General features: G+C 54.7%; 2 protein-coding genes across 7 annotated transcripts; both read left to right on the plus strand.

Moving 5' to 3' along the window:
• The first annotated feature begins 497 nt into the window (after positions 1-497).
• On the plus strand, positions 498-3,896 carry DHRS13 (dehydrogenase/reductase 13). Its single transcript, XM_017832484.1, has 5 exons — positions 498-624; positions 702-820; positions 1,545-1,668; positions 1,743-2,054; positions 2,823-3,896. The coding sequence occupies exons 1-5, from the start codon at positions 498-500 to the stop codon at positions 3,128-3,130; spliced, it is 990 nt and encodes a 329-aa protein (XP_017687973.1). The 3' UTR covers positions 3,131-3,896.
• A 97-nt stretch (positions 3,897-3,993) lies between these two features.
• Positions 3,994-25,279, plus strand: FLOT2 (flotillin 2). 6 transcript variants are annotated; one of them, XM_017832609.1, is made up of 11 exons: positions 4,000-4,104; positions 12,284-12,365; positions 14,676-14,766; positions 21,003-21,126; positions 21,534-21,652; positions 22,084-22,197; positions 22,290-22,409; positions 22,825-23,039; positions 23,141-23,324; positions 23,501-23,650; positions 23,829-25,279. In XM_017832609.1, the coding sequence occupies exons 1-11, from the start codon at positions 4,023-4,025 to the stop codon at positions 23,865-23,867; spliced, it is 1,320 nt and encodes a 439-aa protein (XP_017688098.1). In that variant the 5' UTR covers positions 4,000-4,022; the 3' UTR covers positions 23,868-25,279. The 6 variants fall into 6 exon arrangements, with proteins under 6 accessions (XP_017688101.1, XP_017688098.1, XP_017688099.1 ...); XM_017832610.1 differs by lacking the exon at positions 14,676-14,766 and adding an exon at positions 16,383-16,473; XM_017832608.1 differs by lacking the exon at positions 14,676-14,766 and adding an exon at positions 16,524-16,614 and having other exon boundaries at positions 23,829-25,276.
• Positions 25,280-26,944: the final 1,665 nt, after the last annotated feature.

Below are 26,944 nucleotides of genomic sequence, written 5' to 3' on the forward strand. Positions count from 1 at the left end.
TCTTTACTGTGCAGGTAACTAGGCCCTACAATAGGCTCCAGGGGGAGTGGTGGACTCCCTTTCCCTGGAGATATTCACAAACTGTTTGGTCACAGTCCCAAGTGCGCTCCAGGGGCTGGACTAGATGACCTCCGGTGTGGTTCCTTCCTACCTGAACCATCCTGTGATTCTGTGACCTCCCGCCCCTTGGGGCAGGAGCGGTGGGGTCTGGCCCGGGGGGACAGCGGGTGCCCCTTGCCCTGTCCCCCGGGGCATCGATGGGGGGCGGGGGGCTGCGCTGACCCGCACTCACCCTCTCCTCGGGACCACGACTCGACCTCGCTTACCCTCCCCTCGAGCCGAGCGTACCTTGCCCGTCCGTCCGTCGGTCCGTCCCGCCGCGGCGGGGAGGCGGGGGCGACTGCGGGGCGGCCCCAGCGGGGCGGGGCGGGACCGGGAGGTGCCGGGCGGGGAGGAGGGTGGAAAGGGGTCTCCCCCGTAGCGGCGGCGGCGGCGGAATGGGGTGGGCGCTGCTGTGCGTGGGGCTGCTCCTGGCGCTGTACACGCTGCTCCGGCACGGGCTGCGCAGCCCCCCGCGACCCCGCGCCCGCCCCGCGCTGCGCGGCCGCACCGCCATCGTCACCGGTGAGCGCCGGGAGGGGCCGGGAGGGACCCGGGGCAGGCCCGGCCCCCGCTCACCCCCGCTCACCTCCGCTCCGCAGGGGGAAGCAGCGGCATCGGGGCGGCCACGGCGCTGGAGCTCGCCCGGTGCGGGGCCCGAGTGATCCTGGCGACCCGCAACGCCCTGCGGGGAGAGGCCGCCGCCAGCCGCATCCGCACGGTGAGCGCCCGCACCGACACCCCCCCGGGGGACCTCCGGGCACCCTCCTGGGCACTCCCATCCATGTGATATCCCAAGGCAGCACGCGGGCATCCGCAGACACCCCCAGGACACTCCTGGCACCCCACGGGCAACTCCAGGAGACACTTGGGATACCCGCATTGCACACCTCCCCTGGCACCTCAGGGTGGGACATCCCTGAATATCACATGGGCACCCCCAGACACCCCAGTGGGCACCCTGAGGACACTACCATGACATTCCCTCAGCCCACCAACGTTACCCCCGAGAAACCCACAGGTACCCCCAGGAGACATCCCGGAAACCCTTAGGCACCACTAGGACACTCAAGGGGACATCTGTGGGCATCACATGAGCAACTCCCTAAACACCCCTGTGGGTATACCAGGGAAACCCCCAGGCCCTCCCAGGAGAACCCCATGGCACAGTCCAGGGACACCTTCAACAGGCACACAGAAACACCCCAAGGCATGGGCACCTTGTACCATGGGGGGAGCTGCATGGGCACTCCCTTCATGCTGGGGGTCCCGGCACATTGCAGCTCCTGAGCATGCTGCAGCCCTTTCACCCTGGGCCAGAACCAGCCCCCAAAGCATCCCCCCTGTCCCCAGCTGGATCCACCTCCACCGTACTTAGGGTACCCCCACCCAGGACAGGGTACCCCCACCCCAGGCTGCCCCCTCAGCCCTTCCCCTGCCCACAGGAGACAGGGAATGAAGAGGTGCGGTTCATGCACCTGGACCTCGCCAGCCTGCGCTCAGTGCGAGCCTTTGCCAGCACCTTCCTGCGCCAGGAGCCCCACCTGCACCTCCTCATCAACAACGCGGGTGAGTGCCAGGACCCCAAATGCCCCCTGCACCCTTGGGGCACCAGCCGTGGGCTGCCATTGCCTTCTTCGCAGGGGTGAGCGCCGGGGGCACGACAGAGGATGGTTTCAGCCTCCCCTTCCAGGTGAACCACCTGGGCCACTTCCTGCTGACCCAGCTGCTGCTGGAGCGGCTGCGGAGCTGCGGGCCCAGCCGGGTGGTCATCGTCGCCTCCAGCGCCCACTGCGCCGGCCGCCTGCGCCCCGAGTCCCTGGGCCGCCCTCCCCCAGGGCTGTTCTCTGCCTTCCAGGACTACTGTGACAGCAAGCTGGCCAACGTGCTGCACGCCCGCGAGCTGGCCACGCGGGAGCAGGACACACAGGTCACCTGCTACGCCGTGCACCCAGGTAGGACCCGCACTGGGTGGGCTCACCATCGGCGTCTGCCGGGGGTGTGCTCTGCACACCTTTGTGTCCCTGTGTGTCCCGACCTCGTGCTTTGCATGGTGAAGTCACGTGCACAGGGGCTGCTGTTGCACAGGGAGTGTTTTGCATGGTGCAGCCTTTGCACAGGGAATTCCTGCACGTGGAGCATTGTTCCCTTGCACGGTTGTTACTCTTTGCACAGGGTGTCCTTTTGCACATGTGTGTCCCTCTGCATGGAGTGTCCCTTTTATATAAGTATGTCCCTTTGCAGTGTCCCTTTGAAGAGCGTATTCCTTTATACAATGTGTCCCTTTGCACATGTGTCCCTTTGCATGGCGTGTCCATTTATATGGTGCGTCCCTTAGCAGTGTCCCTGTGTACAGTGTCCCTTTTCACGGTATGTCCCTTTGCATGGCATGTCCCTTTTCACAGTGTCACTTTATACAGCATGTGTCCCTTTGCCGTGTCCCTTTGCACAGGTATCCCTTTATACAATGTGTCCCTGTGCACACACCTTCCTGTGCACAGCATGTCCCATGGTGTGTCCCCTTGCACAGTGGACCCCTACACAAGTATCCTTTCACAGAGCACTGTGCACCACTGACCCCCCCCACACACACCCCTTGTACAGCCAGGGCAGATGTGGCAGTGCCAGCAGACATTCACAGCCACACTGCCTGTGCCAAGGCCACCACGGCCATCTCCCTCATGTGCTCAGGGGACACTCCACATCTGCTGTCCCTCGTGCAGGGTTTGTCAACACGGCGCTGTTCCGGCACGCACCGCTGTGGCTGAAGCCGCTGCTGCTGCCACTGGCCTGGCTGCTGTTCCTGGACCCGTCTGAGGGTGCACAGGTGGTCCTGGACTGTGCCACGCGGGATGGCCTCGAGCCCCTCAGCGGCCGCTACTTCACCGACAGTGGCCCCCAGCAGCCATGGCCACGGGGGCGCGATGACCGGCTGGCGCGGGCGCTCTGGGAGAGCAGCGAACGCCTGGTGGGGCTGGGGGGGGACAAAGTGGGACCCTCCCCAGCCGCCTCCACTGCTCCTGCACAATAAAGGTGATGGTGGTGATGGGGGAGCCCGTCGAGTCCTGTGTGGGGTGAAATGGGGATGCATGAGGGCTGTGGCACTGCGGGGGCAGGTGGGCACGTGAGGGGCACCGGCCCTTGCACAGGTGCTCACCAGGCCCTGCTCCGTCTGAGGGTGTGTGTGTGACACGGAATGGGTGTGCAAAGGGGTGTGTGTGTGCACTGCAGTGTGTGCATGGGCGTGTAAGGAGGAGGTGCCGCACGCACACACACGCAGAGCAGCACACACATCCCACCTTGTACATTTGTGTACACACTGCAGCACACACAGACCTCCCTCCCTTGCACACGCTGCAGCACAACCCCCTGAACCCTTGCATACCCGTGCAGTGTCACCCCCCCTTGCACACCTATGCACGTGCTGCAGTGCACTCACACCTCTTGCGGTCACATACCCTTCTCCCCTTGCACGCCCAGTGTCACACTCCCCCCTGCATACCCATTGCAGTCTCTCTCCTGCATGCCCATGCAATGACTCTCACACCCTCCTTGCACACCCCTGCAGTCACAAACACCCTCCCTTGCACACCCATGCAGGGTCTCACAACCCCCTTGCACACCCCCACAGCGACTCTCTCACAACCCCTTGAAGAGCCATGAAGTCAAACTCCCTTCTAACCCTAAGCCTATCGCAACCTATTGCGGTCTCTCACTCACACACACCCCCTGCACACCCATGCAGTGTCACCCACCCTTGCACACCCCAACATGGCGGCGCCCACAGGCCTCCCCCGGCAGGAGGCGCCGACCTTCCCAACATGGCGGCAGATCTTGGTCCCGCCCCCAGGGGTGCGGCAGCGACCTCCCCAAGATGGCGGCGCCCGCGGGCCGCGCCCCCGCCGAGCGAGGCGCGGGGGGTTATGGGGGCGGGCGGTGGCGGCGGCGTGGGCGTCATGGGGAATTGCTACACGGTGGGGCCCAACGAGGCGCTGGTGGTGTCAGGTACGGTCCGGGATGATCGGCGAGAGAGAGGCTGAGGGGTCCCTGTCGGGGTGGGGGGAAGCACTGAGGTAGCTGGGTGTCCTGGCTGTGAGGGGGCTGTCAGAGGTTCGAGGGGTCCCTGTCATGAGGGGACCATGAGGGAGTTGCGGGGGGTCTCTGTAATGGGGTCTGCTGGGAGCGGGGGACTGGGGGGTCTTGACTGTGAGGAGCTCTTAGTGGTTTGAGGAGGGGGACGGGGACCCCGAGGGAGTTGGGAATAAACAGGGAGGGGGGAGATGCTGTAGTGGAACTGGGGGGGCATCTCTGTAATAGGATGTGATAGAAGGGGCTCCTGATGGGAATTGGGGGGTCTTGGCTGTGACGGGACTGTCAGGAGTTCGAGGGATCCCTGTCGTGAGGGGATCCTGAGGGAATTGTGGGGGTATCTGTAATAGAATTGGGGAGCATCTCTGTAATGGGGTCTGCTAGGAGGGTCCCTGGTGAGAACTGGGAGGTCCTGACTGTGAGGGGAGTCTCAGAGGTTCGAGGGGTCCCTGTCATGGGATCGGGTGCTGAGGAGGGAGCTGACCTGAGGGGTTTTTGGGGCACTGAAGGAGTCTGGGTGGTGCAATGGGGGTCTGTCCCTGTCAGGGAGGGGCTCTGAGGCACTAGGAAGGATCCCTGCTGTGGGGGGACCCAGGAAGCTGGTGGGGTCTGCCTGGGGGAGTGTGTGGGATCCTGGGGGGTGTTTGGCAGTACCTGCTGGAGGATGCCCTGTGATTTGGGTGGGGGGGTCCCAGAGGGAGCACTGGGATGTTGTGGGGGGAAATCCTTCCTTGAGGGGACATTGAGTGGGAGTCCGTGTCATGATGGGACCTTGCAGTGTTGTTCCAGGGCTGTCCTGCTGTGTGTGGGCACTGAGGTGCTGGGGGTGTCCCTGTGAAGCGGGGACGGGGGGCAGCTCCTGCTGTGTGGACCCCTGGGCTCCAGGGTGGGTTCTCTACAGCACAGAGCAGTGGGCGAGGTCTGGTGCCAGCAACACCCCCGATGCTGCTGATTTTGGATGATGTCAGGCAGTGGCACCGGCAAAGCTCTGGGTCCCCTGCCAACAGCAAGTTGGCTTTGCTGGGGAAGGGGAGCTGGGTGTGAGCACCCCCCTGGGGCAGCGCACTGCAGGCTTGTCCCTGGGGTGCCCATCTCATCCATCACGTCCTGCTGCTGCTTCCTTACCAGCACATCACCTGGACTCTTGGTGGTGCTGACACTGGATGCAGGTGATGCCCATCAGGTGTGTGGAATGTTACCAGCAGTTGAGCTAGTGGCTGAGGTTGGGGTTAAATAAACCCCAAGTGAAATCTCCGGCGTCTGACTCAGCCTGCAGCTGCTCCAATACTGCCAAAGCTCCCGACTGCACTTTGGCATGGACCAGGCTGCGTGTGGACAGGACTTAATTAATTATTGTTAGGTTAATTAGTTATTCTTAGGTGATGTAAGGGCTGGGAGCTTCACTCTGTGACAGACTGGGGCCAACTGCAAGGTAGCAACCAGCTTAGATACAGATGTTGATCACTTCAGGTGTCCTCCATCATGTCACATCCCCTTTGTCAGTGCTTGCCCAGCTTTGGGGCGGTTGCTGTGGCGTTCAGACCTAAACTCACCCATATGAACATCAAGGATGTGCCTCAGTCATGGCTCCGCTGTGCCTGTGGAACTACACTGTTGTGGTTTTGGAGCCAAAGTCTCCAGTGGACTGTGGCTGGTCTGTTATCAGTTCATCTCTCTCAGATGACAGACCTGTTACGGGAATTTCTGAGGAGATGCCAGGAGCAGGCTGCAGTCCTGGAAACAAATATGCCCGCTGTGGGCATATTACAAACCACACCTGCCAGATTCCCGGAGCAGCAGTATTCCTTTCGGTTTCCTGGTCTCATGCACATCTCTGCAGTTCCCAGTGGAATCTAGAGCTGATGTTGTGCTTCCCTCCAAAGAGACACCTGTCAAAATTGGCACCGCTTGGTGAAATGCCACATTTGCGGGAAGATTGGGAAGCTGTGCTCCAGGTGTGCCCTCAAGTCTTAAAGCTCAGGTTTGCTTCTGTTCAGTTGTGGAGTTTACAAGACACAGCTTGCAGGATGAGCCAGCAGGAATTTGTGGCATCTACTGGCAGTTCCAAGTATTGTGCACGCCCAAAGCCTGGAGCAGCGAGCCAAGGACACTCCTGGACGTACAGCCGTGTTCTGGGAAGGGTGCAGAGATCACCCCAGGCTCTGCCACTCGGAATGGGGTTTGGAGCTGCCACCAGACGTGGTTTTCCTCTGCTCCTGCACAACTCGGTCTGCAGACACTTGCTGTCTCCTGAGGGCACCAGCTGGGAGCTTCAGCGGCACACAAGAGGTTGTGGGAGCTCTGCAGCTCCTCTGTGCTCTTGTGCAGAGCAACTGCCAGGGCATTAGTGGGAGGGTGTTGCTACAAGCAGTTGTAGTTCCAGGAACTTGAGTCATGTTCCTCCAAGGAAAACAGAAAGGACCTTGAGGGCCAGCATTAATTTGTATGATACTAAGTTGGATTTGAAGAGAGAGGAGAAGGGAAGAAGAAACCAATAATAATTACCAATAAACCAAAATAATATTAAATACATTTAAATTAATTTAAATCAAATATTACTGAAAACAGGCTTTTGCCTTGCAGTCTTGAATTGTCATACAGTTGTTATTTGAAAGTCTGCGCTTTGTGGGAAGGCACCTCCAAATCATGAAGCCAGTTGAAAGTTTTCTTTATTATAAATTTAGCCTGTGCCCCCTGGCCTTTAGTCCTGGGCCTCCCCTGGCATGTGGGTGTTTTCTGGGGAGGGGTGTTCTTTCTTTTCACTTTCTTGTGAGATATTTGAGTTCCTCCAGTTTTTAAGGAGCAGCCAGCTGTGCCTTGGGAAAGTGGAGCTTCATAGCCTTATTTGGGAAGCTGCTTCCCGGGCAGGGCTCAGCTCTCTCTGCTGGCACTCACGTCCTTCCCCTGTTGAGCAACATCCATCTCCTTCTAAGAAACTGCACTCAGCTAAGTGATCCACCGGTGAATTGTGGAGCCCAGGCTTTGTGAGGATGCCCCACAGAGCCCTGTGGAGGCAATGATGATCTTCCCAAATTTTGGGTCTAGCTTTGCTGGGTGATGTTTGGTGCAAGCTCTGAGGAGGCATTGGCAGGCGCCTGGCGCATCACTGAGCCCGCTGCAAGCACAGCTGGAGCCAGTTGAGTTTTCAAGGAGATACACAAAGTACCTCTTCATCCTAATACCTAAATATTCCCACCAGCCAAATAGGCTGTGAAATGCTGGTTTGGGGTTACAGTCTGTTTGAATGCAGCTCTCATGGATCGATCTGCTGATTTTGAAATATAACGCTGTAATATTTCCACAGAGTTTCATAATAAGGAAATATAATTTCTAACGGCCACGTTCGTCTTACAGTTACCAAACAGTGTTGCCCAAATCTCTGCAGTTGGGGCACTTTCCTTCTGGCTGTGGTGGGCTGGAGGATGGCACTGTGTGGGAGCAGTCCAGCAGCAGAGGAGCTCTGAGGGGAACACCTGGAGATACGTGGCAGGGAAAGGTTGGCCCAGCCCTCTGTGTTCCTGTGTAAGAAAAAGCTACTGCGTCAGCAAAAATTCAGGGTGTGAAAAAAGGAGAAAGATCAGGGGAATGCAACCCAGCTAACCCAGCTGTATTTCCTGGGAGAACGCTGCAACACAACTATACATAATTGCCATGTCCAGCTAGTCTGAGTCCCCCTTGGGTGAGCAGAAGTCAGTCTGAGAAATACACTCCAGCCCAGTTTCTCAAACTTTACATTAGTGCACACCCTTTGGGGCTCCTTGGTGTCTGTCAAAGTAAAAAAAGAACTAGCAGTTAATTCTAGTTTTGTGTAGACATTTCCTGCTGCCCCCCAGCAGTCAGGGGTAGTCAGCCTTTCCAGAGCCACCCTAAACTCTCCCATCCTGGTGTTGCATCCTTCTTATCCCTGCAAGAACTGATTGTGATTTTGAGACTGGTATTTTCATGGTATTCCTCTAAGTTGAAAGCTTGAAATAAAGATTTTTTGAGGCTTTGCAATCCCTTCCTGCAAGAGACCTACAGTCCACAGTGCAAGGAGGAACTGGTTTCTCAGATACTATAAAATGAATATGAAACTGCCTGGAAAACCATTGCCAGGGAACTTGACAGTAGCTCACTGTTCAGCTGAAAGAATTTATCAAGTAAGTCCCTTGTTTTGGCTTGGATAATGGAATCGAGAATGTGCTTATTGAATTTGCAGAGAGTACTGAGCTGGGAATGGGTTTGAGAGCTTTGAAGAGCTGGATTAGAGTCAAAACAAACTCAGCAGATTGACCCAATGGGCTGAACGAAATCTGATGCAGTTCAGTAAGGAGAAATGCAGAGATTACACTGAGGTGAGAACAGTTGAGTGCATGAAAATGGAACGAGAAGGTCCAGGCTGTGTCCTGTGGAAAGAGGAGGTGAGCAGCAAGAGCCACCTGAGCCCTAAAGCTGGTGCAGTTCCAGTTCTTCAGCCTCAAAAATAATAGGAGTTTGTGGGAAGGAGCAGGCAGCTTCAGCTGGATCTCATGTGAGGTTTTGCCCTGTCTGTGTTCATGCCTTCAGTTCAAACTGTCCCCCGGGGTTGAGGTCGAGGTGTGTTCTACCTCTTGCACCAGGCAGGCTGTGTGCAGGAAACTTGTAGTGGCACTACAGATGGGTTTCTGCCAGGTTTAACTGAGTGCTCCTGCAGGTTTCAGTTTGTCATTTTGGCAAGCTGAAAATCTTTCCCCACAGCCGGTTTCTCACTCCTTGTGATGCTCAGTGGTTGCTGACAGAGTGCAGCATCACAGCTGGTCTCAAGTCATGAGGTTACCAGTGCTCCAAAGGGCCCCTATGCAGCTCCTCTGTGATGTTTCATTCTCAGGAGGTAATTCTTCACCTTTTTGCAGGTGGTGGAGCTCAAGGTTTCCTTGTCAGGTGCTTGTTAAATCTCCAGGGCTTGCAAATTACTCTTTGGAGGCAGGAGAGGGAGGTGGACAATAGCCTCAGGCCTTTCCTTTTAGTTTCCAGAGGAATTCTGGGTAGTGTCTCTGTGGTATTGTTTTGTAGCTTCATTGTGGTTTGTGTTCTTTGAGTTTCTGTTTACAAGATAAGTTGCTAAATGTGTTTTTAAACTCGCTCTGTAGCATTGATACTCATTTAGTCATTTTGATATAGATTACATCCAAAACAAGATAACCAGCATAATCTGCTTTCGTCTGCTGCAGTGACCATCAAAGGCTTTTATGGATTCAAACTCAGAACCCTGCATCTTTCTAAATTAATTTTTGTTAACCTTGTGCCATTTCTGCATGTGAACAAAGCCTAATTTATATGCACAACGTGGCCTAAGAGCCAGACAGTGACTTTAGTCTGGGCCCGGCTTTAGGACATGATTTTCTTTATGTATGCCTTTGCTTTCCTCTCTCTCTGCATTATCTCTTTTGTCAGTAACTGTTTTCAATTATCAGTTTTTTCCTTGTCTGTCTGCACTCAGCAGCCTGTTTACCACGACCGAGTTTCGGAATGCTCACCACTTCCTGCCAGAGAGGTAACTCAGTGCCCAAGTTACCTGGGGAGAGCAAACAACACAGAGCTTGTTCAGATTGTCCCAGCTTGGATGTTTTGAGCCCTGTGTCCCTGTGACTGTTGGGGCTCACGTTCTTCCTTGCCCGCCATCCATCAGGGCAGCAGCTTCCTGCATCTGCTGAGAGCTCCTTTTATCCACCAACTCCCAAGCGATTAATCTTATTTCATAAGAAAAAAAAAAAAAGCCCAAACAAACAGACAACATACTTTCTCCTGGCTCTGGGAATTCTTGCTTGAACATGGAACCCCTTTGGGAAGAGGCCAAGCTGGCTGGCAGCTCCCTGGCTATGAATCCTCCGTTTGTGGCCCCACAACACTGCCCCGGAAGAGCACGGTGGATGTTTGTGGAAGTGGCCAAGCGACTGTGAGACCCAGGCTGCTGGAACAGTGGGCATATTATAGCTGGAAAAGGCAATTTCTCTGCCAAATCTTATTGTGCAAGAGGGTTTATTCTTTAGCCTTGCAAAGATTTCGCTTTGTTGGTTCCTTTTTCGCTTGCTCTCCGAGAATTGAGAAAGAGGTGGCAGTGCTGCCATGGAAAATGAGCCCTCAGCTCCTTGCCTTACCAGGACAGAGCTCTGCTGCGCTCAGACGTCCAACGTGCATGAAAGCAACCAGCTGGCATCCTGCTCCTCAGTAATGTGTTAGATTTCCCTGCTTTTTCTTATGCTTTGCACACTTTTTGACATGTAATCTAGCTCAGTAGACCGTGTTGTGCAGCACCAGGAAGCAAATGTGGAGCTCGCTTTGGGCGTGATACTAAATAAGGTATTCCTTGCATTTCCTGCAAAAGAAAAAGAACATCTGTGTGAAGAGACATGTTCCTGTAGCAATGGTGGGTTTAGGGTGCAGAGCTTTCTCAGATTATTAAGAAACGATTAACAGAGTTCGGTAAAGACCACATAGACCCTGTGAAATAAAATACCCTTCTGTGTGGAGCTGCTTTTCCTGACTGCCAGGAACACCTCCCTTCCTGTTCTTGGAAAACAAGGGCCTGGCTGAAAGGCTGAGCTAACTGGGCTGACGTCCTCCAAGAAATGTTAAAGGCCTTGTGGTTGCTGCAGGATATTGTATCATCAGTTACTGTAACACTTGCCTGGCTGAAATAGCCTTCCAGCTACAGGAAGAAGCCATCCAAAGGCTGGCTCAGAGGTGACAGAAGAGAATATTCCTCTAGTCTGGGGAGAACAGGAGATCTGAAAAAGTCTGTAAATCATTTTCCCATTTGTGTTTAATTCCTACTGAAAAAGAAGGGTGAAGATTTGTAGATGGGGCTGATCTGCTGGTTTGTCAACCATCACATGGAAGCCAGTGAAGCAGACAGTATCTGGCCAGCATCTGGAAGCAGGCAGCATCTGGTAGCAGGCAGTAGCTGGCTGACAGCAGAAGATGGACAGACACTGGAGGATCAGTAGGAAGAGGAGGATGTGGAGGGCAGTCCCCTCTTGCCGGCGCACTGGCCTGAATGTGTGCTGCCTTTCCTTCTTCATTGTGACCTATTGCAGCAAACAGTAATGGTCACTTCTCTTGAAAGGTCTGCTGGCTTCCTGCTTCTCCCTTTCCCCTCCCACAACCTGAAGCTGCCACAGCCATGCTGGTTTCCGTGTTCCTGCTCTTCCCCTGTGCCGGCTCTGTCTTGCCTGCCTAGATCCATCCCACAGGGCTGGATCTGTCTGTTGCTCTCTTGGTACAGTGCTCACCTTCCTGAGGCCCTGGGGCACTGCTGTAGTAAGTATGATTATGGATAGCCAAGGAGGGAGGGAATTCTGGCTTAATCCTCCCAGCCTGCATCCTAACCGGGGAGCTGCAGAGCTCCTCTCTTCCCAGGCTGGTCACTGGCAGGGTGCTCTCTTGAAAGGCAGCAGGTGTCTTGTTCCTTAAATCAAAGGTATGAATACCCAGACAGCATCTTCCAGCTTCACTGGGATTAATCTTAGCTGTGTCAGAGGAGTTCTGGAGGCTGCCTGAACCCTGGGCACAGCCAGCTCTGAGATGGACCATCAAAGCATCAGGCACACGCTACTTGCACAAGCCAGAACTAGGAGGTATTTTGGGGGAGGTCAAGGGTTCTTCCCTGCTCCAGTGCTGGGAGCTTCTCTGGGAATTTAAGGGTGGTTTGCAGTGTGTGGTGAGGGAAAGGAAATGGATTTCTTATGTGGCTTTCCATAACAATTGACATCACAGCTGAAGATGATGGAACATTTCCAACATTGATTCTGATTGCTAAAAGTGCTTAAACTGCTTAACAAAACTAAAATAAAATCCTGGTTTGAAATACAGTCAGTTTCTGTGTGTTACTGTTCCTCATACTGAATTATTACAAATACTGTTTTCCAGTTTTATAAGACAGTTCCAAAAAAGGTCGCCTTGGGAAAACTGCCATGTGAAGCCCGTGGAGGTGAGGAAGAGCATTGGGTTCCTAAGTGGGCAGACTTGTTGTGAAGTTGTTCTGCTCATGACTCATTCTGGATGCAGTTTTTCCCTGCACAAGAGCAATGTGCATGTGTGTAATCCCAGTGTCTCTGTGCTCTCTGCTGTGCTGCAGGTGGCTGCTGTGGCTCTGATCAGAAGCAGTATGTGTATGGAGGCTGGGCTTGGGCTTGGTGGTGCATTACTGACACTCAGAGGTAAGGAGACCCCTGTTATTTATGGGTTTTTTTGGAGTAGGAATTAGGCAAAGCAATCCCAATGGGGCTGTCAGCAGTATCTTTAGGAACATGGGACTGGATATGAAACCATGGATGAGCATCAAAGTTCTCTGCTGACTGTTTGCATGGGGACAGCTGTGTGTACACAGTGCAAAAGACACAGAAAAAGAAATCCCATGCTTTCAGCTGAAGTACTTTTCAAATGGCCTCTCTGTCCACACCTCTCCTCAAACCCAGGACAATCATGTTTGCTTGAGTTTTTTTTCCTTTTTAGTTGTGGTTTTTTGTTTGGGTTTTTTTTTACATAAAACCCATCAAGCTGAGAGAGCCATAGCCTGACTGGTCAGTGTGTTTCTTCCTGTGCTGGTGCAGTGAGTGCTGAAGAGGGAAAGAGCTCTGCTGACCTTCCCAGCTCTGAGGCTTTGGCAGAGGTGCTGGCAAGGGCACTGGGCTGGCTCATCCACGAGCTCACAAGAGAAGCCAAGTTCTGCCCAGTATGGCCCAACCCCTCACCCAGTAACCAACCTGTTTGTGGCCTGCAGTGCCCCCTCCTGCTCCTCGAGTCTCTCTTTCTAAAGATCTGCTGACTGCTCTCACCTTGGGAGCAGATTGTTCCAATTTAAAACCGTGGGACTGCCTTTCTCTCCCTTTTCTCAGTCATGGATTGTGCTTGCTGCTGCTTACGGTCTGGTCTCTGAGCTAACATGCTGTGGTAGTGCTCCTGTCCTGCTAATACAGCTCTTTGTCTCTAGGATCTGTAGGAATGCTAACTCTCTCCCAACACATCCCTCATGCTCACCAATACAGGCTTCCTCCATCTGTGTAAAAAAAAATAACAGGGCAAAGGATAAAGATGTGACTTTTGGGTTTTGCACTGAGTGATGGGCAGAGGTTGTAGTTAACCCTTACTGCCTGGTCTTCCAACCTCTTTTCCCTGTTCATATGTTGCCACCAGCAGACAATTGAGCATGTTGCTGCCGTCACTGCAGATGATACACTGCTCACCTGGGGGTCATGCACCTTCTCTTGCTCCAAGGGGTCTTGGCTGCTGCTGTGTTTAATCTAGACAAGCTTCATTCCCAAATTTTTGTGAGACATCTTGTTGGGAGAGCTGTTAACTGAACAAATGGTTCCTGCTCCTACTCTTCTTACGTGAGAAGTGCAGAGAACAATGTGGGACCTTGACCTGCTGAGTGCAGGAGGTAACAGATATATTTGGGAGGCTGATTTATTAAGTTAAGGATAGACTGAATCCAGGACCAAAACTGCTTGCCAGGAATGAGCTGTTATGTGGGAGAGATCTGGGCATTATTTAGCAAATGGATCTCTTGACAGGTAGTCCAGCACCCAGACAAATCTTTTACTTTAAAATCTATACCCCCAGTTCACACCACAGGATATGGGGCTTAATTCTCCCTTCAAAAACAGAGCCCTTCCCAAATACCATAAGCTGTGCCCCAGATGGAGCCCACTGCATCAACATGAAGAGTGAGGCAGATTTCCTCCTCTGAAATTAGGACATTTTTTCTGGAACTGCCAGTGCTGCGAGCAAGAGAGACAGCAGCAATTGTGTTGCTGTCAGCGGCGTCCCGCCAGGTAGCACTAACCTGGGAACAAAAGGAACAGTTAGAGCTGGCAGGGTGCTGGGCACTTATTCTGCTGCAACCTTGAGCACTGGGGAAAAAACAAGGAAAACAAAACGCTGTCCTTGTTTAGGGATCAGAAATAAAAGCAGGGAGAGAGACAGCACGGTCTAATATGCCTCTGGGGGAGCCAAATGGTGTTAATTCAGCTTCCCAGGACAGCACTTGGAAGCAGATTCTCTCCTCAATGCCTTAGCCAGGGGTGGGTAGCCAGGTCTCTGCCACTTTCATTTTTCCTGGCCTCTCTTAAATATTGACATAGAAGCATAAATTATTATTAAGTGTAAAAAATTATTACGAAAAGGAATTTTCTGTGTGCAAAGATTACTTCAACAGAGAATTCCAGCTGACTCCAGGCTGGCTGTCCAGGTGGGATAGATGGTTCAGTTTCATGTGCAGGGTGGAGATGAGACCCCAGCCTGCCTCATTAAAGGAGGCAAGTGGATGGTGTAAACTCCCCACCAGAACTAGGAAAGCTGATCTGCCCCATCATTATGGAGCCCTGGGAGTAGGCAGTGGGAGAAAGGCAAACTGAGCAGGGAAAAGCTGAAACCTGAAAGTCTCCTCTGTCCTTTGCAATGAGTGTCTTACTCTCTGGTAACTGCTTTGTGTATTTGCTGTCCTACCCTTATTCCTCACTGCTCAGAGTGTCTTTGGAGGTTATGACCATCCTCTGTCGCTGCGAGAATGTTGAGACGTCGGAGGGGGTCCCACTGTACGTAACAGGGGTTGCACAGGTAATAATCCACCAGCTTCCTAACATCCTGTCTGTTTGTCCCTCTGTTTTGAGCAGCAGCAGCAGCAGCAGCAGCAGGATAACACAAAACCTAATGGTTTTCTAATGGGACAGAAATCTCAATACCCTCCTCTCCTTCCCCTTCTCCAGCACTTGCCCTGAGGCACTCCACAGTTTATAGGTAATGCAGACAGGTGCATCCTTGGCAAATTCCAAATTCAGCATTGCTGTACCTAAGATTTGCTCCTGCTGTAACCCTTTCCTTGCCAGCACTGTTTCCATTGTGGGGTTGGAGGAGAGCAGAAGGGCATCTGCTTTTGTGTGGAGGCACAGGCAGGCCAGGTTGGATTCTGCACAGGATTTGGGACAGGTGGGAAGGCAGGTTTTGTGTCGTTTCAAAAGGAAACCTGTACACGTGTAGGAAAATTGCAGCTGTACCTGGCTCTGCAGTTTTGGCTATGGATTTCCACTCAGCCCTTCTTCCTCCACATGGAGACAGTGCCCATTTTGGATGTCGTCACGTTTGAAAGTACAGCACAGAGACCTCGGATGAGTGGCAGCACACAGGACTGGCATTGGCACTGTGGGCAGTTATGAGCCAGCAATGACCCTGTGAACTGCCAGCTAAGCAGCAGCACAGCTTGGAAATCAAATTCAAAGTGTAGATTAGGTTTTCAGAAGGCTGAAATCCTGCAGTATCTGATTAAAGCTCTGAATGCACATGGCAAAAAATGCCTGTGCACGTCCTGGACAGTGGGATCTGTTTTATCAGCTCCCAGTTTGCGTGCCAGTTTAATTAGGACAGTGGCCAAGGCAGGCATGAACTTGCAGGGATAGGTTTCGGCACTTCCAGCCAATCCTGGAGCGACTCAGCTTGCACACAGCAGCCCAGGGCAGCCCCTTCATGGTTCAGATGTTTGACCTAATGTTCACTGACACAAGCTCTCTGCCCTGTGGCTCCCTGTCCTGACTCCCAACGCCTTTCCGGCTCGTTATGGCTGACACGGGAGCTTCCTGAAACAGAGCCTGCCATATCCAGGCATGTCTCTTGTTTTTACAGATTGTGACCTGCAGACTGCTGGGTCTGACCAAAGTACCTCATGCCCACCTTGAGTGACTGAGAAAGCTCTGGAGCTGCAGGATCTATTCCTAGGTGCCTGATGCTCTACAGGCATGGCCTTAAAGAGCTGGAGACTCATCTCCATTTGGATATCTCCATTTGGTCATGGAACACTGGAAAAATAGAGGGAGAGATGAACCAGATCAGGGCTTAGGTCTGTGGTAGTGCTAATCCAGGGCTACTTCTTGCAGCATCAGTGCCAGGTTCTGCCAAACACAGGGCTCCTGTGCAGCGAGTGGGAGCATCCCAGTTCCGTGCTGTGCTTTTAAACCAGTGACACCATCCTGCACTGCTGCGGCAGTGGGCAGTGCAGCACAGTGAGCCTCTGACTGAGGGCCCTTTGGAATCCCAAAGCTGCCAGCTTCTGGCCCTTCACCTAGCCCAGCAGGAGGCAAAGGGTCACAGGATCATTTCCAGCCTTTGCTGATAAATTACCTTTAAGCATTATGTGAAAATCTACTTCTTAGCCAAAGTGCCGTGTCTGTCTCCAATCACAGATATGCTCCCTCGGCTGCATTCTGTGCCTGTCTTGCATTACCTGTGAGGAGTGTGGCAGGTAACCCGGGGCAGGAGATGCAAAGGGAAGAGGTGAGTGTGTGTAACCTGGAAACGTGCAAATATTTTACGTTTTTTGGCAGGATTTCCCTAGAGATAATGACGTTACAGCCCAGGTGTGAGGACGTAGAGACGGCGGAGGGGGTAGCTATAACTGTCACAGGTGTGGCACAGGTACAGTAACTCCAAAACATCATTTCAGGAATGCATGTCTCTAACTTACCTCTGGTTTTGCCCCTTAAGAGGTTGCCGTTGTCCAGGCAGAGAAGCCAACTGCTCTGAAACAAATCCTTGTGCAAAACCACGCTGTCCTTGTTGGTTCAAACACACTCCAGCATGTCCCGTGTGGTGATGGGGGTTGTGACCTCTTTTTCTCTCCCCATAATCATTTTTTTCTGGTATCTCATTTGTCCCTGTGGCAAATGAGGTGTGTGGGGGGTGACTTGATGTGTTTGTGGAACGCTGATGTGCCACGGTGCCCTTGGACCCATGTGTGACCCCACAGGACTGAGCTGTTCCCTCCAGAGATGGCATCGAGCGTTATATTGCTTTGTATTATTATTGTTAGCACGTGGACCTTGTAATTCTTCACGGTGAGTTAAAGCTTAAAAAAAATAACTTAGTCCCTCCAGGCACTAAGATTTGCGTGTGAAATTTCTGGCTTGAATTGAATTTTGATTCTCTCCAGCCTTCTTCAAATGTAAGCACCAGCTCTTGCTGCTTGTGACAGCACACTGAACCCTGCTCTTCTGGGAGTCTGAGGTCTGCTGCCCTGGTACAGTCTGTCCTTGTGCCCAAGTCATGCCCTGGGGAGGATGCTGGGAGGGAATTGTTAGCTTTTGAGGGAATTTGGCTCCGTGAATAGGCAGCTGCATGGTTTGAGAATTGCTCCTGACAGCTCATTCTGGGTGTATAAACCAAGAGTGGCTCTCAGTGCACACAGGGCTGTGGTCACCGTGTGTCCGAGGCATGTCCAGGTGTGTTATCACAGGAGAGGTGGCTGCCACATTCCCTGTGGGGAGCTCTGGAGCTGAGGGTAGCTGCTGAGTGGCACAGTGATGTGACCAAAATCCCTCATGGCTCAGAAGGCTCCCCCAGGGAACACCACTATGGTGCTGCTGCAGCCCTTTTGAGACCGAGCGCTTGACAGATTTCCCCCAGTGCTCCCAGAGCGTGCTGCTGCAGCCCTTTTGAGACCGAGCGCTTGACAGATTTCCCCCAGTGCTCCCAGAGCAGCAGGTTCCTCCTGAGTTCATTGGTTTGCTCTGAGCTGATGCTGCAGGGGAGCTGTGTTTGTATATATGTGAGGGTTTGAATTCAGCCAGGAGCAGTTTCTGGATTGTCACATGTGACAGAAGGGCTGGGCATGACCATGACTCAACAGCAGATAATCCATCATCCTCCTGCTGTTGGGAAACAGGGATACATGCAAGAGCACCAGCATGGGAGCCAGCATCTTGGGCAAGTCCTGACATTGATGATGTGAGCCAGCATCCTTGGTTTCATCTTATCAGTACTGTATATCCACCTTTCAGTTGTTTTCCAGTTCTTTATATCCATTTAGCTGCTAAGGTGTCACATAATCCCAGTGATCTTTGCATGGTTGGCAAAATATGTGCACCCATGTCTCACTTCACACTTATTTCCTAAATCTGTAGGCTTTTCCTTCTGTTTCTGTGAAGGCAGCATTCCCTTTTATCCTAGTTTTGGGACATCCCTCCATTGCCTGCCTAGGCTGAGTGGTGTGTAGTAGCAGAGAGCTGGATCACCAGGTGCCTTGATTCAAAAATGCAACTCTCAGTTCATCTCATTGATATTACTCTCTCTTCCCACTGTTCATTTTTTTCACTGTCAGTTAATTTTAAAGGTGAGAGGCAAGGAATTGCCTCACAGAAAGCAGGATTGAGGCTGTTGGGGATGTGCATGGCACAGGTTACCTTAATTTTGCAGAAGTACTTTTGAGGCAAACATTTTTCCTTTTAGAGCTTGAGCAAAAAAGGAAAACAAATTATTTCTAGAGAAAGAGCTTTCAGAGTTTTTGCTGTAATGATAGAAGTGGTTAATGTGCATAAGGATGCTGTTCTTTTCTTGAAGAGGGATGTAATGAGTGCTCACCAGTAGCCTCCTTTCTGTGTTGGCTGGGTGCTGGGATGTGCTGGGATGCTGCTGCCTTGGGCCAATGCTGGGCTCCACATCCTTCTGTACCATTTTCCTGAGCCTCAGGCTAATTGGATTGTCTCAACTGGCCCCTCACTGCGAGTGCAGCTGGCTGGAGCTGGAGCGGGGTGCGGCGGTATCGATCCTCCACACCGGATTGTTGGATGGAGGCTCTGATTCCCTGCCAGCTGAGTCCTTTCCCTCTGATGGGAATGACATTTGAAGAAGCGCCGAGTGTCGCAGTGCCCTGCCTGAAATCCTGCAAACACGCTGAGCACAAATTGCTCAACCCCTGTTTCTTTTGTGCAGCCTTTGCTGTGGAGGTTGGTGTCCATATTCTGCACAGAGCCAGGTTCTGAGCTGTCCAGGGCTCAACAGTGTAAACTGGCTGGCTTTATTCAGAGGCTAAACCATTCCTTGCTCCTAAGTACCGCAGGGATCCTCCTAACAAACATCCCACTCCGTGCTCTGTCCTCCCCGCAGCTCCCGAGGGTGGGGATTGTTTAGAGAAGTGGAATTGCTGGCAGATGCACACCATAAATGTTGCTGCTGAGTCTAATTGGTTTTGATACTTGCAAAAGCCTCGTGGAGGGCTCACACTCCCGGGTGCAGCTCCACAGCAGCTCTCCCAACTCCCCCTTCTGTGGGAAGAGCACGCTGCTGGGTGCAGGGATGAGAAACCGCTGGGGCTTGACCCCAAAAGGATCCCAGAGGTTTTGAGACAATGCAGAAGAGGATTGCCGTGCTTAGCTGTGATTCAGTCTGGCATTTTGACCGAGAGATCCCACCTGGGAAGCAGCATTAGGAAATAGGGTCAGCCCAGGTTGATGTTTCTTCATGTTGTGAGGGACAGGGTTGTGGCAGGTGAGTCTTGGCCAGCTCACCACATCTAATAAGGTCCACCTGCTGTCCCCCTAGAAGGTGATGGTCCATCCCAGTTGTCCTGCTCTTTGGCAGTGTGGGGGCCAGGTGCTGCTGTTTGGCTCCAGAGGGATCATTTTGGATGAGTGGGCTGTCAAACAAAGCTTTCTCAAGAAATAGTTGTGTTGCTTTTGCCAGCTGGAAGCGCTCTTGTAGGTGTCAGGATGAGGTCTGTAGGCTGTGAACCCCTCAAGAGTGTGCACTGGGACCCTTGGAGGGCCCCTGTGGTGCAGTTGAGGCTTTGGAATTCTCTGAGTCAGGTCCAGCCAGGGCTCTTGGGGCAGGACATGGGGTGCCACCAGCCCCTCACGGGATAGGAAGCACTGCCCAGCCCAGCTGTTTCCATGAGAGGGTGCTGTGGGACTTGGAGATCTGTGTGGCTGCAGTGGCACTGCTCCCTTCTCTGGTGCTGTGGGACCTGGAGGTCTGTGTGGCTGTAGTGGTATTGCTAGAAGGTGGCAACACCTTCTCTGGTGTTGCCAGGCACAGGGATAACTCTATGTCCAGGCTTTGCCTGAGCCCTCACACTGGACATGGCCACCAGGAGCTGTCACCTTGGTGGGTTGTAGCTACTTGTAGTTGTGTGCTGTAGAGCTCTGTGAGCACAGATCTCCACTGCCTAACACACCCCACAGGGGTTTGTAACCCACTTTGCCTTTAAAAAGCAGCCCCGTGACCAGCAGGACCCTGGCTTGTCTGGAATGGGGATGTTTTTACACCTGGCTCTGACAGTGGGAGGTGAAAGAGGTGGCTGTGTCCCATCTCTAGGGATCGCCACCAGACTGACCATATGGAGCAGAACAGCCAAGTCCTGGCCATGACACACTGGGGACACCTCAAAGGACAGCCAGGAGCTCCTTGCCCCAGGCAGGACAAGCCCATGTGCTGTGGCCATATTGTCTCATCTCTCCTTCCAGGGAACACTGAATGGAGCCCCTGTTTTAAGCTGCTCCTTGGGCACATCAGACTCTTTCTCGTTCTCTGCCTTTCCTGGCTCAGAAAAATTAATTCTAGTGAAGGAGGAGGAAGAGAAAGGTAACAAAATGGGCTTTGGCCAGGAGTGGTAATAGCAAGCCCTCTCCTGGCGCTGGTGTTGGTGCAGTGACTGAACTGGTAGTTCAGGGCTCTTGGTAGGATTTCCATCAGATGGGACAGGTAGAGCCAGGCTCTGCCCCCACTGCTGTGGGACAGATGGCTGCAGGGAGCACCTCTCCACGCTGAGATGCCGTCAGGGTTTGGAGAGATGTGTGCCCTGGCTGCTGGTGTGTGCCTGCAGCAGGGCTGTCCCCTGCAGCAGTGAGCAGGGGCTCGCTGGCTGGTCCAGTGGCCTGGCTCAGTGTGGCGGCAGCTCAGCGTGATCCCTTGAAGCATCAGTAGCACGGGGGCCTGGCAGCCTGGTGGTGGTACTGCTGCTTCTGCTGCTGCTGCTGTAGGGTGCCTGGACAGGCACCTTCAGTCCCTTTGGTTTTGTCTCCTGTCTCTAGGTGAAGATAATGACTGAGAAGGAGCTCCTGGCTGTGGCCTGTGAGCAGTTCTTGGGGAAGAACGTGCAGGATGTGAAGAACGTGGTCCTTCAGACGCTGGAGGGACACCTGCGCTCCATCCTAGGTGCGGAGGCACTCGTACCCTGAAGGCATCTGGAGTGGCTTTGTCCCTCCTCAGCTGGCTTGCCCCAGTGGTATCACTGCCACCGCAGCTGCCACATTGGACCTGCCTCTGCCGACTGCAGAGGTGGCATCTCCCCTCCAGCAGCTCCTGCTGTGCATTGTGATAAATGACTTTTCAGTGCCTGCAGTAAGAGATGTCTGAGTCCTTTGTGGGTTACAGGTAGCATGTGTGGGTGGTGGTTGCGCTTGTGAGACTGAGATGTTGGTGCCACTGCAGGGGCAGAGGATTACAACCTTGTGCCCAGGCCTGAAGAGATAAGGGACAACAAGGATGTTGCTGAGCTTAGACCCATGTCATTGTGTGTTACCTGTTCCAAATAAAGTGCTTCACCTTTCTTCCCCCTGCAGGGACCCTGACAGTGGAGCAGATCTACCAGGACAGGGACCAGTTTGCCAAGCTGGTGCGGGAGGTGGCAGCCCCTGACGTGGGTCGCATGGGGATCGAGATCCTGAGTTTCACCATCAAGGTACATCCAGACATCGGGCGCTGCACTATGGGCAGAGCTGTAGGAGCAGCAGGGCAGAGCCTGGCTCTGGCTTCTCCGCTGCAGCCGGCTGGAAGGCTCCAGCTGACAGCCTGCCCCAGCCCTCCGGGAGTTTCCATGACAGCCGCCGCAGCATGTCCTGTATCCAGGCAGCTGGGCCAAGAGCACCGGGTTAGCTGCCTCTGTAAACAGGCTCGTGGAGAGAGCTGGCTGATAACCCAGCCTCCAGGGAGTCGAGGGAAGATGTCGGGAGAGCCTGCCTCTCCCTGCCCTGCCTGTTTGTGTGGATCAGCTGACATGGCGCGTTCTGACCTCGGCCTGACCGCATGAGTGGCTGCCCAGAGCTTCAGCGGGGAGGGAGCAAGATGGAGCCGCTTGTTTGAAGTGGTTGTGACTTATTCTCTCCTCCCCAGGATGTCTATGATAAAGTGGATTACCTGAGCTCCCTGGGGAAGACTCAGATTGCAGCTGTCCAAAGGGATGCAGACATTGGAGTGGCAGAAGCCGAGCGGGATGCTGGCATTCGGGTGAGTCCGGAGATGTGCCAGCCTTCCCCGGAGCAGCCTGTTTAGCTCCAACTGCACACCCTGAAGCTCTGCTTTCTTTTCCCTCTCCGCAGGAGGCAGAGTGCAAGAAAGAAATGATGGATGTCAAGTTCATGGCAGATACCAAAATAGCAGATTCCAAACGGGCTTTTGAATTGCAGAAAGCTGCCTTCACTGAGGAGGTCAACATTAAGGTGAGAGTGTCCCACAGCCCACCGCTGTTCCCTGGAGGGTTTGTGATGGTGTTGATGGCTCTGGGCTTGTCAGCTTCTTTCTCCTACATCTATTAGGAGAGTTGAAAGTGGAGAACCTGGGACTGTGTGTCACAGTGTGAGCTCTTGCAGCAGATTCCTCTCCTGTTTGCAGAAATTTGGTGGGACTAGGAGGAAAGGGTGGGGAGGGTCGTCCTGCCTGAACCTGGAGCTGGTTGGGCTCAAGTGGTATGGGAAAAGTGCACAGGGAAGGACAGCACCGAATATTGGGATGTCACCCCTGGGAAGAGGTTCAGTAGCAGGAGCCGTGTTTGGTTTTAGGTCCTGCCAAGGGTCCTTATGTCTGTGCACAGGAGCCCGTGGCCCAGACCCCTCTTTTCCTCTCCCCCCTGTGCAGACTGCAGAGGCCCAGCTGGCCTACGAGCTGCAGAGCGCCCGGGAGCAGCAGAAGATCCGTCAGGAGGAAATCGAAATCGAGGTGGTGCAGCGCAAGAAGCAGATCGATGTGGAGGAGAAGGAGGTGATCCGGATGGAGAAGGAGCTGATGGCCACCGTGAGGCAGCCGGCCGAGGCCGAGGCCTATCGCATCCAGCAGATCGCTGAGGGAGAGAAGTGAGTGAGCCCGTGACCTGAGCTGGGAGCACAGTGCTGCCCCAGCTCATGGGCTCTCTGCAGAGATCTGGGCTGCTACAGCACTGGATTTCCTTTTCCAGGGTGAAGCAAATCCTCCTTGCTCAGGCAGAGGCAGAAAAGATCCGCAAGATCGGCGAAGCAGAGGCTTTTGTGATCGAGGCCATGGGGATGGCGGAGGCTGAGGGGCTGAAGCTGAAAGCAGAAGCGCTCCAGCAGTATGGAGAAGCTGCCAGGCTGGCTCTAGTGCTGGATGCACTGCCTGAGGTGAGGAGGGAGCAGCTTTCCCCTGCCCTGGGCAAGCGCTGGGGAGCTCCCAGGCTGGGCCGGGTCTCCTGTGGGCACAGCAGGGCCCTGTGTGATGTGTAGGGATCTTGCCCAGTGGGCTGCTGACCAGTTCCTTGACTCTCTGCTCATTCCACCCTCCTTCCCTGCTTCCCTAGATCGCTGCCAAAGTGTCTGCTCCCCTCTCCAAAGTGGATGAGATTGTTATTCTCAGCGGAGACAATAACAACACCATGTCCGAGGTGAACCGTCTGCTGGCTGAGATTCCCACCTCCGTGCGCGCCCTCACTGGTGTGGATCTCACAAAGGTGAGCTGGGCACTGGCAGCTGGCGATGCCAACAGCTCCTAGGGCACAGGGACTTGCCTGGAAGCTTTCAGCCTCTCAGGGAGCCTCTCCTTCCCCAGCCCTGCCCACCACAGAGTGCAGGCAGCTCCCTGCCTCCCTCTCCTCCAGCCCTAACAGCTTCTCTCTTCCCCTCCTGCAGCTTCCCCTGTTCCAGAAAGCCACCGTGGCCAAGGAATGAGGTTGGCCAACCCAAAGCTAGTGAAGATCACTCCCTGTTATGCACTCAGACATCAACTGCCTTCGACACGTGGGAATTCCTTTTATATCAAAGACAATCTGGTTTTCATTTGTAACTGGTGCCTTATTTTGTAGGGCCAGAAAGATGCATGTCCTGTCTGCTGCTCTTTTTATTCCAAGGGTGGGAGGGGATTTATTTTGTAATTAACTATGTATTGTCTCAGGCCAATCCCTCCCCAGATACGACTGGCAGCTTGTCTGGTGTTGCAGTCCCGGTGCCTTGCTGTTCTCTGCCCTCAGGTGAGCGCCCAGAGCTCGAGGCAGAGGCTTGGTGGGATGTGGAGCTGTAGGAAGAGAACAGCCAGGACCCCCCTGCTCTCCCTCAGTGACCCTCCTGGGCACTGCCCCAGCCCTGTCTCCCACAGCTGTCCCTGTGGCTGGCTCTCCCTGTCCCAGTGTCTCACCCCCAGTGCCCCTGCAGTGCCAGCAGCCCTGCCCAGGCTGGGCTTCCCAGAGGTGGCAGTCACCCCCCAGGAGAGTGACAACCCAGCACTGCCAGTGGTGCTGCCCACTCCCATGCTACTTCCCCTTGAGGAAGTTTCCTTGTGGGATCTGGAGCGGGGAAAGCTCTGAGGGGCAGAGGGAGCCCAGCTCAGCCATGGTGAGATCCCACCACCAGGAATACCAAAAAGTAGTGCTGTGCCAAAGCCACCTGTCCCCTAAGAGGGCAGGGAAGCCACTGCAGCTGCTGTCCCTGGGTGCTGTGGTACATCCTGACCCCACAACACTAAAACTGTGGGTCAGAGGTGGGGGGAACCAGCAGGACACTTGAGTGGGGACAGGCTCCTCCTGTACAGCTGCCTGGGGACCAGTGGCCCTGTGGCTGGGTGCTGGCCAGGACCTGCCCCAGCAGGTAGTGCAGGAAACCCTACCTCACTCCCTCCCCCTGCCTCTTATGGCCAGTGGCTTTGCTGCCTTGTGACAATGTGAAAGGGGTTGTCCCGTGTGTGTGTCCGTCCTCCCTGCAGTGCCACCAGGGCCCTGCGCTGGCCCATGTCCCTTCCCCGCCTATCTTGATGCCTGTGCTCGATGTGGCTGTTACAGCCAGACCCGTGTGTGAGGTCAGCCTGGCGCTGCTGGTGAGGTCAACCTGCACTGTGGTGGGGTTTTGGGGGTCCCTCCACTAGCTCCTGCACCCTCCAGCTCGGTGCTGGTTTCCATAGAGTGGGGGAAGGTCCCTCTCCACCGTCCCGGGGGACAGCCAGTCCCTTTGCCGGGAGTGACCCACTGCAGAGGGGTGGGTGCTGCGGGGCCCCCCATCCCCTCCCTGCGGCCGGGGCGGGGGGACCGGCATTATCAGCCCCCGGCTGGTGCCGGCCCGCGGGCGGTGGGTGCAGATCTGGCGCTGGCCAGCAGGCGTGCCGGGCCGGGCCCTGTATCTGCATGTGCCTGTGCCTGCTGTGAGATAATAAACCCGTGTCACCTCCCGCCTGGGCTCTGTCTCGTGCCTCGCGCCCGTCTCTCCCGCCCCAGCACCCCCAGGATTGGGCTGGCCGGGGGCTGCTGGTGTTCCCGGGCAGGTGTTCCTGCTGGGATGGGGGAATAATGGTGTGTGGAGGTGAGGTCCTGGCTCACACTGCTCCTGCAAACCAGGGAACTGGTGACCTCCCCACGGTCACTGTGCCCCCATGGGCTCCCTGCCCCAGACCTTTGTGGGTGTAGAGCCTTGTCCTGCTCCCACAGGGACAAACATGCAGCCAGGAGCCACCGAGGGTGACTGGTGAGCTCCACTGCATGGCTCCTGTTATGCTGGGGGTGCTGACCACTGCAGGGGCACCCCAAAAGATTGGCACCCCAGGGGTTGGAGCAGGGCTGACACGGATGGAAGGCTCTGTCTGTCCCAGCAACCAGGTTGGTGGCAGCAGCTCATCTCCCCTTGTCCTGCCACAGGAACCCTCTCCCAGCCCCACACACCCTTCCCTGTGCTGGGGGCTGGCTGGGTGGCTCTGGGGGTACCTGTCCTGCTTGGGGTCACCCAGTGAGCAGAAGCAGTGACAGCCAGCATGAGGTTGTCATGGGGGACTTTGCTGCAGTGATCTCCCAGGGGTAAAGATGGTTTCTCTTGCTTTCCAGACCCTCCATGTCCCCCCCAGACACAGGGCAAGACAACAGGCCCTGTCCTATGTGTCCTGCAGGGTGGCCCTGCAGATAGGCTGGGTGGGGACAGCTTGGCAGCCCCCAGCACATCCTTATCTGGAGCCAGACATGCTGCCCTGGGCCAGCATGGCTGGTGGGAGGGCTGTGGCACACAGGGGTCTCCTGTGGCACCCAGGGGTCCCTTCACCATCTCTGTGATACCAGCCTGGGGGGACACTTGGGCCCCCTCTCTCCTGAAGGGCGCAAGGCCACAGGGCAGGGCTACCCTCAAGTGCTGTGTGTGTGCAGAGTGGGCAGTGGGGCTGGCGGGCACTGGCTGGGATGGGGACAATCCCATGGGGCTGGCAGGGCTTGAGGAACTCAGGGACACTTTGCCTGTGTTGCTGCTCTATGTGCTGGGGGTGCCTGTGCCACAGTTTGGGGAGCACTACGGGCTCCAGGACACCTCTGAGTCACCTCAGGGATCAAAACCAGGAGGGAACAATCCCTCACAGCCCCCGAGTCCCCCACATCCTCATGTCTGGTGCCAGGGTGGCACCAAGGCTTGACCTTGTGCCACCTCCTACCAGGGTCTGGCCAGGCTGGGGTGATGCTGCCCCTGTTCCTGTCACCCAGAGGTGACAGCAGGTCTGGGGACACCTTGTGTGGCAGGGCAGGGTCCCCGATAGCCGGACGCTGCTGCTTATCGGGACCCCCACGCAGACGGTCCCGGCGGGGGGTTATCACCTCCCCACAGCCGACTTCCAGGAATGCCGGCATGTCCTGGCACAAACAACCCAGCACAATGGCACAGCACCTGCTGCAGGATGTGGCCCTGTGGGGACAGACAGAGCTGGGGGACACAAATGACCAGGGTCATGCACAGGCAGTTGACACTCATGGTCAGGAGGTGCAGCCACTTGGGGACATGTGGCCAGGGAA

This window comes from Lepidothrix coronata, unplaced genomic scaffold, assembly GCF_001604755.1.
Source record: "Lepidothrix coronata isolate B3197 unplaced genomic scaffold, Lepidothrix_coronata-1.0 Scaffold203, whole genome shotgun sequence".
NCBI lineage: Eukaryota > Metazoa > Chordata > Aves > Passeriformes > Pipridae > Lepidothrix > Lepidothrix coronata.